The sequence below is a fragment of the Ursus maritimus genome, unplaced genomic scaffold (assembly GCF_017311325.1).
Source record: "Ursus maritimus isolate PB19 unplaced genomic scaffold, ASM1731132v1 scaffold_2, whole genome shotgun sequence".
In the NCBI taxonomy this organism is placed as follows: domain Eukaryota; kingdom Metazoa; phylum Chordata; class Mammalia; order Carnivora; family Ursidae; genus Ursus; species Ursus maritimus.
Window position 1 is genome coordinate 41,688,244 of NW_024424452.1, and position 10,859 is coordinate 41,699,102.

Below are 10,859 nucleotides of genomic sequence, written 5' to 3' on the forward strand. Positions count from 1 at the left end.
CTGACGTGCCACTGCAGGGCACCCGAGTTCTCAGGAACTCTGTGGGGTGCCAGATTCCAAACCTGAGCAGGGCCCAGGGCCTCAGCAGCCTCCATCCCCGCGTGCCCTCCTTCTGTCCCGGCTCCCTATCTGGCTTTCTCTGGCGCTCTGTCCTTATCTCTGTGTCTTTCTTTCTCCCTGTGCTTATCTGTCTGTCCCCTTGCCTGTCTCTCTCTCTCTGCCAGTCTCTTCTTACTCATTGTCTCTTTCTCCGAGTCTCTGTTTCACTATCTCTGTGTTTTTATGCCCCTCCTTCTTGAGCATTCCCACCACTCTCTTGCCACGTAAACCACTGGTCTGTGCCTCTCACCCCTTCTTCTCCAGCCTCCCAATGCCCCTCTCCCCCTTCTCGGGTCCCTCTTGGGGCTGGGGGGGGGGCTCAAGGGGTCCCTGACTGACAGCCTCTGTGCCTCTTGCTTGCTCTGCTGAAGGGTGGGGGGGAGTAGGGCGTGCTGCCTGAGTGTAGGGAGGGGCCGTGGCTTTGAGGGTGGTGTGTGTGTGCGCGTGCGTGCGTAAATGAGGGAGCGAGTGTGCAGCAGCGTGGGTCGGCCCAGATAGGGACTGTGTGTTTGGGAACACACATATTTGCACAACAACAGGGTTCCCTCTGTGCTGAGGGAGCTGTGGCTCTGGTGAGCCTAGGTCCTCCGTGGGAGCAAGTGTTCCAGCGTGACTCCCATTTCTGAGCACGAACAGGAGAGGCCCCGTGTAGGAAAGCAGAACCCCAAGCTGAGAATGGGCTTCTGTGTGTGTACGAGTGTGGATCCATTTGTGCCCATGAGAGACATGGGAATACCCATGTCCGTGTGTGAGGGTGGAAGTGTGCGGACGTGCCCACAAGTGTGTGTGTGGACCTGTGCAAGGAGGTGTGTGTGCACGTGTGTGTGCACGTGTGAGGGATGTGAGTGTGCCTGTGTGATGGTGATACACGCATGCACATGCGTCTCTGTGTGTGTGTGCACAGGTCTGTGTGTGACCTGCGTGCACCTGCATACGTGAGAGTGAGGGAGGCAGGTGGGTGGGTGTGGGAGCTCGGGTGTGGCTCTGGGCCCCTGTGACCCCCGTCCCCTCTCCCCACAGCTACGTCGAGAACCAAGAGCAGCTGCAGCATCTGGATGCCACTCACCTGAGGGGCCTGGGGGAGCTGAGAGACCTGTGAGGGGCTGACTGTCGGTGTGGGGGTCAGCCCGGGGCCTGGGGGACCAGTGGCTCAGGGAGGCTGACAGAGGGGCTGGAGGAGATCAGAAAGCTCAGGGGTCTCAGGGCCCAGGGTAGCTGGGGAGGCTGTGGGGATTGGGGGGTCCAGGACTCACACTGGAGTCCGGGGTCTGGTGTGGGCAGAGGGGCGAGGTCCAGGGTAGCTGGGGAGGCTGTGGGGATTGGGGGGTCCAGGACTCACACTGGAGTCCGGGGTCTGGTGTGGGCAGAGGGGCGAGGTCCAGGGTAGCTGGGGAGGCTGTGGGGAGATGGGAGGGGTCCAGGACTCACACTGGGGGCCAGGGCTGTGGGCAGAGGGGCGGAGCCCAGGAGAGGAGGCCCTGTGGGCTGACCCTGCTGCACCCCCCCAGCACCATCGTGAAGAGTGGACTCCACTCCGTGGCGCCCGATGCCTTCCGTTTCACTCCTCGGCTCAGTCGCCTGTGAGTGGCCGGGGCTGGGCAGAGGGAGTGGGGGGACCCCTGGACATGGGTGGCTGCTGGGCTTGTGCCCCACCCCCAGCTGTTGTGAAGACGGCCCGACCTGGGCAGGGACATGGCCTCGCTGTTCTTCCAGGGCTCTTCCGCCTCTCCTTCAGGGATGCTGGTGCTCTGGGCGCCCCTTCCCGTCGGCCACAGGGTCCTGGCCTCTTGCTTCCGTGCTTCCTGCTACAGGGGCGGGTCTCATGGGTGCCTGCCCCGTTTTTCTTCCTGGAGTTCAGACACACACTAGTCAAAGGGAGCAAGGGACAGGGGTGTGCTCCAGGTTCCGGCTGGGGCTCCTCTCCCAGCTCTTCCCTGGCCCCCGGGATAGCCTGGGGGCCGGGTATCAGATCCGTGGCTAGTCACCCTGCCCATCCCTGGGAGTCACCTCTGCCCCTCGGGTAGACGGTGGGAAGGGGCAGTGGGGGGCAGGAGAGGGAGACTCTTGGAGTCGCCAGCAGCCCCCCTCTGGCCTTCTGGGGCCAGGAGTTCAGCTCCTCCTTCTTACCATGGTGGACAGACAGAAGGCAGGGTGCTGGGTCTGCCATTCGTGGGGTTGTGCGGGGTCCTCTAAAGTCTGTACTGTGTCCAGTGATGAAGCTATGACAGAAACGGTGATGTTAGTCACATCACTCACGACATGCCGGGGCTTCAGTTAAAAACGTGTACCCAGTGACACCTCATAACACTTACGTCCGTGAATCTTCACAATCAACATGGTGAGGGAGTGTGAGCCCCATTTTATAGACGAGATACTGAGAATCACAGAGGTGACGTTTCTGGGCCGCGGCCACACCCAGCCGTGTCTGGTGCTGGACTGGGCCTCCTCTCCAATCCCTGCGTGGTAGTGCCGCCCGGCTCGGCCCCCCCAAACTGTAGGACAGCCGGGCAAGGAGACGGGCCAGGGCAGTCCCCTTAGACAGAGAGCCCCCAGAGCGGCAGGCGGGTGTGAGGCTCCTAACCCAGCTTGCTGTGCGGCCTTGAGCTGGCACCTCTTGGGGCCCTCTCTCCAGGTCTGCCCTGAGGAGGGGAAGGAAGGAGGCGGGTTGCTGAGGAAGTACTCGGGATCCTGGTCACCGCCCCCCTTTTCCTCTGGCCCGTTCTGGCTCCACGTGTAGGGGAGCACAGATGGAGTCCCCTCCCCCAGCCGGGGTCTCAGGGGTCTCAGCACTTTGCCAGCTGGGGCCGAGAGTGGGGGAGAGCAGAGCAGGCTGTTCCCTGAGACCCCCTCCCTGGGCTCTGGGGAGGGGGTTAAGTGGGGTTAACCCTCACTGTCCCAGCGAGAAGAGGGGGACTCCAAGAGCCTAACCTGTCCCGACCCCAGGGCCTCCCCTAGGCTTCTAGTTGCCAGGGCTGGGGAGGAGAAGCCAGACGCTGGCTTCCTGTGGCCCCTCCCTCCCTCACCCTGGGTCAGAGCAAGGTCGGTGGTTCCAGGCTGCTGTCTCTGTCTCAACTCCCACAGAAATCTCTCCTTCAACGCTTTGGAGTCTCTCTCCTGGAAAACCGTCCAGGGCCTCTCCCTGCAGGAGCTGTGAGTAGGGGGCTTCCAGGGGCCAGAGCAGCGTGCGTGTGCGTGCCTGGGCACGTGGGTCTCCGTGTGGAGTGGTGGCGGAGTGGGGGGCTCTTTGGGGACTGCGTGTTGGGCAGTGAGCTGAGATGGGGACGCTGCCCACGCCCGTGACCCCCATCCAAGAGGCTGCAGGCCCCTGGGGGGGACTCCTGCCCTGGGGGCGGCTGGGTGTGGAGGCAGAGCTGGCTGGCTGATGTCCCGTGCGCTCTGGTGGCTGGGGGCCCGTGCGTGCGCACATCTGCCCATATGGCCAGCCCCCACACACAGGGCCCCATGGGGACAGTAGTGGTCCGTGTGTGTGTGCTGGGCCCCTGAGGCCTCTGGGTCACTCGGAACACACCGCCCTTCCCTCTTGTCGTCCTGTGCAGAGTCCTGCCCCCCCTGTCCTCCTGAGGAGTCTGGTGGGGCAAGGGAATGCCATGTGGCCCACAGCCGGCTCCTGGGCTTTCTGGATTCTGTTTCCTGTAATAACGTCTTGTTCCTGGGGTGCCTGAGAGGACACTGTCCTCTGTCCCCGCTCCTCCCCCGGGTCTCCCGCCCTGTGGTCTGACTGACCCCCTCCTACATGCTACTTCATCCTCTGTGGTTCCTCAGGCCCGACACCTGCCCTGTCCCTGACTCTCTTGGTGTCCCCCAAACCCACAGGGTCCTGTCGGGGAACCCTCTTCACTGCACGTGTGCCCTGCACTGGCTGCTGCGCTGGGAGGAGGAGGGGCTGGGTGGCGTGCGCGGACAGAAGCTGCAGTGCCCCGGGCAGGGGCCCCTGACCATCTTGTCCAATGCCAGCTGCGGTAGGTGCCAGGGGTGCACAAGGGGTGGGGGGAGCCGCATGCCTGCAGAGGGACCACTGAGCAGGGAACTGGGGAATGGACGTTGGCGAGAGCTGGGGGCCTGAAGGTTGGAGGGCATTGGGCATCGCCAACAGGGGCTCAGGGTCACTGAGGAGGGTGGGGAAGGAGGCACTGCCCTGGGGTAGGGCTCCGAGGCCACCCCCTGCTCTAATGTCCCTCGGCCATCCTGGGCTACCAGGTGTGCCCGTGCTGAAGCTCCAGATGCCCAACGCCTCCGTGGATGTGGGGGACAATGTGTCACTGCAGTGCCTGGTGGAGGGGCGGGGCCTGGAGGGCGCCGGCTGGATCCTCACCGAGCTGGAGGAGTTGGCCACAGTGACGGTGAGAAGCCCTTCACCACCCTGTCACTGTCCCTCTTCTTCCCCTCTCCCCGGGAGAGGCTTGGACAGGACACAGGGCCAAAGACAGGCAAAGAGAGACAGTAAGGAAGAAGCACATAGAACGCAGGGGAGGGACAGATATGGTTTAGACCCACGGGGCTCCAGCTTGTTCTGTGGAGCAGGCCCACGCATGCCCTTAGGGTGGGCACTGGACCAGTGGGGACCCCCAGGCCCCTCTCTGGTGCTCGCTACCAGAGAGACGGTCCCTGGACCCACAGGCCATCCCTCGCATCCACAGACTTTCTAGACAAGGGAGCAAGACCGGGGAAGAGTGCACCGTGTTTGCAGTCCTGCCTCCAGATGCATTCTCAGGGTCCTTCCCGTCTTTGGAGGTTCTGGAAGCAGCATCCTCGTGGGTGTGTGATGAGCTTATTAGTAAAGAAAGTCTAGGTCCGGGTCCAGCTTTCTCACTAATGAATTTTTGGACTGACTTTCGGAAAAATCCCTTAATCTGCCTTCACTTTGGTTTTCTTATCTGTCGACTGAGGAGGTGGACGTGATGACCTTTGATGTCCCTGCCTGCTTGTCGACTGAGGAGGTGGACGTGATGACCTTTGATGTCCCAACAGCCTCTGGGCACTCTCTGGCTGCTATCTCTGTTGTGCAGATGTGTCTTTGGGCGTCTTCCCTCGCCTTGCCCTTTGTGCTCAGGCTGACGATGGGCAGCCACAAGTAGCTACAGCTGGCGAGGGCCACAGAGGCCGACAGTAGGGCTGTGCCACCCAAAAACCTGGCCCCATATGGATGGACACCCAGGGTCCAGCCCCTTGGAGGAGCCGGGCCAGTGTGTTCACTTTGGGAGGAGCCCAGTCCCAGAATAGCTGCAGGCTCTGGAACAATATTGAGAGGACGAGGAACCACTGGAGCCGGGGCTGTAGACATGGTGGGGGGGGCCATGAGCCACTGAGCAAAGCCACTGAGAGTGAGTGATAGAAAGGGAACAAGGCAGAGGCAAGAGGTTGGCCATGACCGTGGGCGAGAGACCTCTGCTTGGCTGTCTTGGGAAATTCCAGGGGTTTGCTTTTCTCTTTGGGAGGTTTACATGTTTGCTACCACTTCTGTTTTCTAGAAACTTCCTATAGAAAAGTCACACCCAGCTGGGGTCAGTGGAAGGCAGGGGAGGCTGGTCACCCTCAGGAGACTGGAGGATGGTGGAACAGCTCAAAGGGAAGAGTTGATGGGCTGCCCGGCACTCACAGGGATTTGGGGGAGACGGGATAGCAGACAGAAGCTTGGGGCAGGGCCGGGCTTCCCCTGGAGGAGGCTGGAACCCAGAGCTTGCACGAGAGGCTATAGAGCTCTTCTGGAACTTTGAGCTTCCATTCCAGTGGAAGCCCTGGGAAACTTCACCTCCTCTGGCCCTTAGTCAAAGAATTCTGCATTTCTGAAATTTCCAGATAAATGAGGTTTGTCCCCTGCTCCATTGACTTCCATCACTTTGTCTACCTACTTGGCTTACAAAGCAAGAAAGCCATGGTTCAGCAAGATTCGGGATTGTCCTAAGGTCACGTAACTGGCACACATCCACAGTTTCTTAGGAAGAGAGCCTGAGCCTGATTCAGTCTCTCGATGGTGATTCAGAATCAAGCCACTTTGCTACTAGCTTCCCTCTCCATGTTTATCTGCCAGAGGGGGTCGGGATGCCGCCGCTGCCGCCTCTACCCGCCGCCCTGCCAGCAGCGCCAGCTCCGTATTTCTGGTCTCCCTGGGGCCGAGACTGTTAGAACAGCATGTAAAGCAAGACTGAGTTGTGTCCGTTTGGGTCTTGGCGTTCTTGACATCTGTTGAGCTGCTCAGATGGCGGTCCTGGTTCAGGGTTTTCTGCGCCTGTTGTGAGGTTACTGGTTGTGTTCTAGATTTTTTCGGATCATTAAATAAATGGTCCCGGAGATAGTCTGCAAACAAGCTCTAAAGGTGGGGGGCCATTCTCCTGCTATATTCTCTCCTCTACCTCTTCCCTTCCCCCACTCCCCCACTCCTCCTTTCTTTTCCATCTGGAGCCACAGGGGTGCCCCAGAGACATCAGCTCCAACCCCCTGCCTCCATACCCACGCCTGCTGACCCTCTTCCTCCTTTGCCCTTCTCTTTCCTGACCCAGCAATCTGGGGGTCTGCCATCCCTGGGGCTGATGCTGGCCAACGTCACCAGCGACCTCAATAAGAAGAATGTGACGTGCTGGGCGGAGAATGACATGGGCCGGGCCGAAGTCTCCGTGCAGGTCAACGTCTCCTGTGAGTCCCAGTGACCTCCCCCCCAACCCCGCACCCCCCTTCTTCCCTGGAAAGAGGCTCTGAGGGTTGGGGGCTGAAGGAAGGGGCTGGGATATATATCTCCACAGCTGCTCCCGCCCAGCTGTTTCCAGATTCCCATGAAAACCTGATCCTGTGGGGGAAATCCTGGGGGCTCGTCAAGGCCAGAGGGGTGGGGGTGGATTTCTTTCTGGCTCCTGCCCAAGTCTTGCTACCTGAGGCCCTCGGCGCCAGCTGCTCTCGCTGCCTTACTCCACTGCCCCGGCCTTCGGAGCACTTTTGTTGTACATCCGAGTTTTAAAGGAAGAAATTCCCCTCCCGAGCTTTTCTTTAGGCTCGCTGCCTGATTTCCCTCGGTCTGCCAACAAATTACATCAAATCTTGTACGTTATACAATTTTTCTCCTTTAATTGTGAAATATAATGTAGATATCTGCATAAAACACAGACACTTTAAATAATAATTATTCTTTGGCTTTTCGGAACACACTCCCTTCCTCTCCCCATCCTTTTTCTCTGCACCATCCCGACTTTTGGGATAGTCGTTTCCTTGTTTTTAAAAACAATTTTACATGCGTGTGCTTCCCTATCCGTGTGGTTTAGTTTTCCCTGTTTTTGTACATTATAGAGATGGAATCCTCCTGCAAGTATTATTCTGGGCTTAGTTTCTCTGTGCAGCATTGTGTTTGCAAGATTCCCCCATGTCGCTGGGAGCAGCTGTTGTTCCGTAGGTCCTTTCCTGCTGAGTAGGTTCCCCTGCGTGACATCTACGTATCCATCATCAAGAGGCTTTTGCTTTCCTTAGATTGGGTCTATTTCAATCCCATACGTTTTTTCCCAAAAGCTTTTTTTTCTTTTTAAGATTTTATTTTTTTATTTGTCAGAGAGAGAGAAAGAGAGAGGGAGAGAATGAGTAGGGGTGAGAGGCAGAGGGAGAGGGAGAAGCAGGCTTCCCGCTGAGCCGGGAGCCTGATGCCTGATGCCGGACTGGCTCCCAGGACCCGGAGACCATGGCCTGAGCTGAAGGCAGACGCTCCACGGACTCAGCCACCCAGGTGTCCCTCTCCAAAAGCTTTTTAGCTACATATTTTTTGCCTGTTTGATACTTAGGTCCTCTCCCGACCTTCTTACACTTGATCGCACTGCATTTTTCTGGATTCCTTATCCAAAAGACCACGTGTTTCCTTTCCATAGCCGGCACCCCGTTTCCCTGGGGCTGCCTGGCCGCCACGGGAGCTCTCCAAGCCTCCGAGTTATACACGCCGGCTACCTGGTTTATTTAAGATCCACCGCCAGCGCTCTTCGGAGGGTCCCTCCTTGTGCATTTCTTCGCCCACCAGCCGGTTTCTCTTAGCCCCCCCCCCCCGCCCCGTGGGTCAGGTCTGCGCCGGGCCCCCTCCGCGGCCGCTGATGTGCGGCCATGTCTCCGCCCGCAGTCCCGGCCAGCGTGCAGCTGCACGAGGCGGTCGAGCTGCATCACTGGTGCATCCCCTTCTCGGTGGACGGGCAGCCGCCGCCCTCTCTGCGCTGGCTCTTCAATGGCTCCACGCTTAACGAGACCAGCTTCATCTTCACCGAGTTCCTGGAGCCCGCGGCCAACGAGACGGTGCGGCACGGCTGCCTGCGCCTCAACCAGCCCACCCACGTCAACAACGGCAACTACACGCTGCTGGCCGCCAACCCCTCGGGCCAGGCCTCTGCCTTCGTCATGGCTGCCTTCATGGACAACCCTTTCGAGTTCAACCCCGAGGACCCCATCCCCGGTGCGAAGGCCACCCGAACCCCGGCCCCCTCCGGGGCTGCCCCGGGCACAGATCCAGGGGCCCCCTCGCTGCTGTGGTCCTGGCCGCAGTCGGGGTGCCTAGTCCTGGACGAAAAGGGGCCTGGAGTTCTGGAGTCCGGCTCTGCGCTGGCCTCCCTGCCCCGCATCCCCTAAGCCCTGGGGGCCCTGAACCCCTGGGCTGCCCCGCTCCCTGGGCTGGCCGAGCAGGGGGCCGTGCACCAGGGCACCGGTGCCCAGCCGGACAAGGGCCGCATGCCTCTTCTCCTCGAGGTGCAGCCACCCCACCTCCCACCCCACCCTCCTGCCCCAGGAAGGGATGAGTCGGGGGTGGGGGGAAACGCACTGCCCCCGCCCCCCATCTGACTGCTTTCTCTCCTCCTGCTGCTGCAGTCTCCTTCTCGCCAGTGGGTGAGTAGCCCAGGCCGGAGGGCAGGTTCTGTCTGGTCCCTGAAGCTGAGGCTGGGCAGAGGGCACAGCTGACCCGGTCCCCGAGGGCTCAGCGGGTGCTGCAGGAGACACCGCGTGTGCCGAGGCCCACTCTCCATGCCCTGTGTCCTCACAGACACTAACAGCACATCCGGAGACCCAGTGGAGAAGAAGGATGAAACACCTTTTGGGGTGAGCATGAGATGGTCATGCTGGTCTCGGCCTTGGGATCGGGAGGCTGGGCTTGCGGCTGGTCGGCGTAGTAGTCTCTGGTCGGAGCGTGCCAATGGCTACGGTGTGGCCTCAGCCACCCTCACAGCCAGGGGCTGGGGCCCCACTCTGGCTCCCACGCAGGACGGGGAGCTGTTTGCTTGGGGGCACCCTGAGGGAGTAGGCGAAGCTCGGCTCTGACCACCCTCGCCCCCAGGTCTCAGTGGCTGTGGGCCTGGCAGTCTTTGCCTGCCTCTTCCTTTCGACGCTCTTCCTTGTGCTCAACAAATGTGGACGGAGGAACAAGTTTGGGATCAACCGTGAGTAGGAGTGCGGCTGCCGGGCTGTCCGTTCGTCTGTCCTGCTGGCTTTGTTTCCCGCTGGCTCTCCCTGACTCTGTCCTCCGTGGGGGGGGCGGGGGCTGCACACAGTGGAGAGCCGGGGGTGTGTATGGGGGTGGGTGAGGGCCCGACTGCGGGGCTCGTGGGTGTGCATGTGTCTGTCGGGGCCGCGGCTGCGAGAGTGTCAGGCGGGAGCTGCTAATTGTTGGCTGGATTGTAGTCAAACACTAAGTGGGTCTGGGAGGTCTGAGCTCTGCAGGGGAGAGGCGGGCAGTGGGGGAGTTCTTTGGTGGCCCACAGGGCCTGGGGTTGGACAGGAGCCAGACAGAGAGAGGCCATAGTGCCTCCCCTTCCCCTGCTGGCTGACTCACTCCCTCGCTCTTCTGCCCCTCCCCTGCAAGTTACCGGCTGGGTGGCCTGATGCCCTGCAACCTGACAGGGGCTGGGGTGTGTACCTGGGTCGTGACCCCTCTGTAAGGCCGTGTTGCTTCCCCAGGCGCAGCTGTGCTGGCTCCAGAGGACGGACTGGCCATGTCCCTGCACTTCATGACTCTGGGTGGCAGCTCCTTGTCCCCCACTGAAGGCAAAGGCTCTGGGCTTCAAGGCCACATCATCGAGAACCCACAGTACTTCAGTGATGCCTGTGAGGAGCTCTCCTGGGTCAAGGGCGGGGGTGAGCCTGGGTGTGTGCGTGTGTGTGCGTGTGTGTGTGCATGTGTGCCCGCGTGTCTAGAAGCCCCTGTATCACCACCTTTGCCCGCCCCAGGCCTGCACCAGCCTTCCCCCCCCATCCCCCCTTCCCTGTACACACCACAGCATGGGGCTTTGGGGAAGGCACCAAGCCTCCCTCTCAGTCCCCAGCCACCCCCTTGGCTGGCAGCCTCACGCCGCACGCAGGCCTGCGAGCCGGTCCTGGCCTGCTGTCCCCCCTTCCCAAGACGGGCTCCGGTCTGACCCTGCACGCCTCCCGGCAGGTGTTCGTCACATCAAGCGCCAGGACATCGTGCTCAAGTGGGAGCTGGGCGAAGGCGCCTTCGGGAAGGTCTTCCTGGCGGAGTGCCACAGCCTGCTGCCTGAGCAGGACAAGACGCTCGTGGCCGTCAAGGTAAGAGCCCGTCCACGGGCTGCCGCTCGCCCCTCGCTCCAGGACCGGGTGCTCCGGCGGGGGTGGGCCGCGGGGTCTGGCCCCGTGGGTGTGGGCCAGGGAGGCGGCGGGACGCGCGCTCAGCCCCTCCGCGCCCGCGTGCAGGCGCTGAAGGAGGTGTCGGAGAGTGCAAGGCAGGACTTCCAGCGGGAGGCGCAGCTGCTCACCGTCCTGCAGCACCAGCACGT

At 61.0% G+C, this 10,859-nt stretch overlaps 1 protein-coding gene across 1 annotated transcript in view; it reads left to right on the plus strand.

Moving 5' to 3' along the window:
• The first annotated feature begins 2,434 nt into the window (after nt 1-2,434).
• The window catches only part of NTRK1 (neurotrophic receptor tyrosine kinase 1), a 14,840-nt gene continuing 6,415 nt past the window's right edge, over nt 2,435-10,859 (plus strand). Inside the window, exons 1-10 of the mRNA XM_040634474.1 lie at nt 2,435-2,562; nt 3,934-4,079; nt 4,318-4,460; nt 6,618-6,750; nt 8,204-8,692; nt 9,113-9,168; nt 9,404-9,506; nt 10,024-10,200; nt 10,502-10,632; nt 10,675-10,853. Coding sequence (XP_040490408.1) covers nt 2,435-2,562; nt 3,934-4,079; nt 4,318-4,460; nt 6,618-6,750; nt 8,204-8,692; nt 9,113-9,168; nt 9,404-9,506; nt 10,024-10,200; nt 10,502-10,632; nt 10,675-10,853 — 1,685 coding nt within the window. The remainder of the gene's footprint in view (nt 2,563-3,933; nt 4,080-4,317; nt 4,461-6,617; nt 6,751-8,203; nt 8,693-9,112; nt 9,169-9,403; nt 9,507-10,023; nt 10,201-10,501; nt 10,633-10,674; nt 10,854-10,859) is intronic.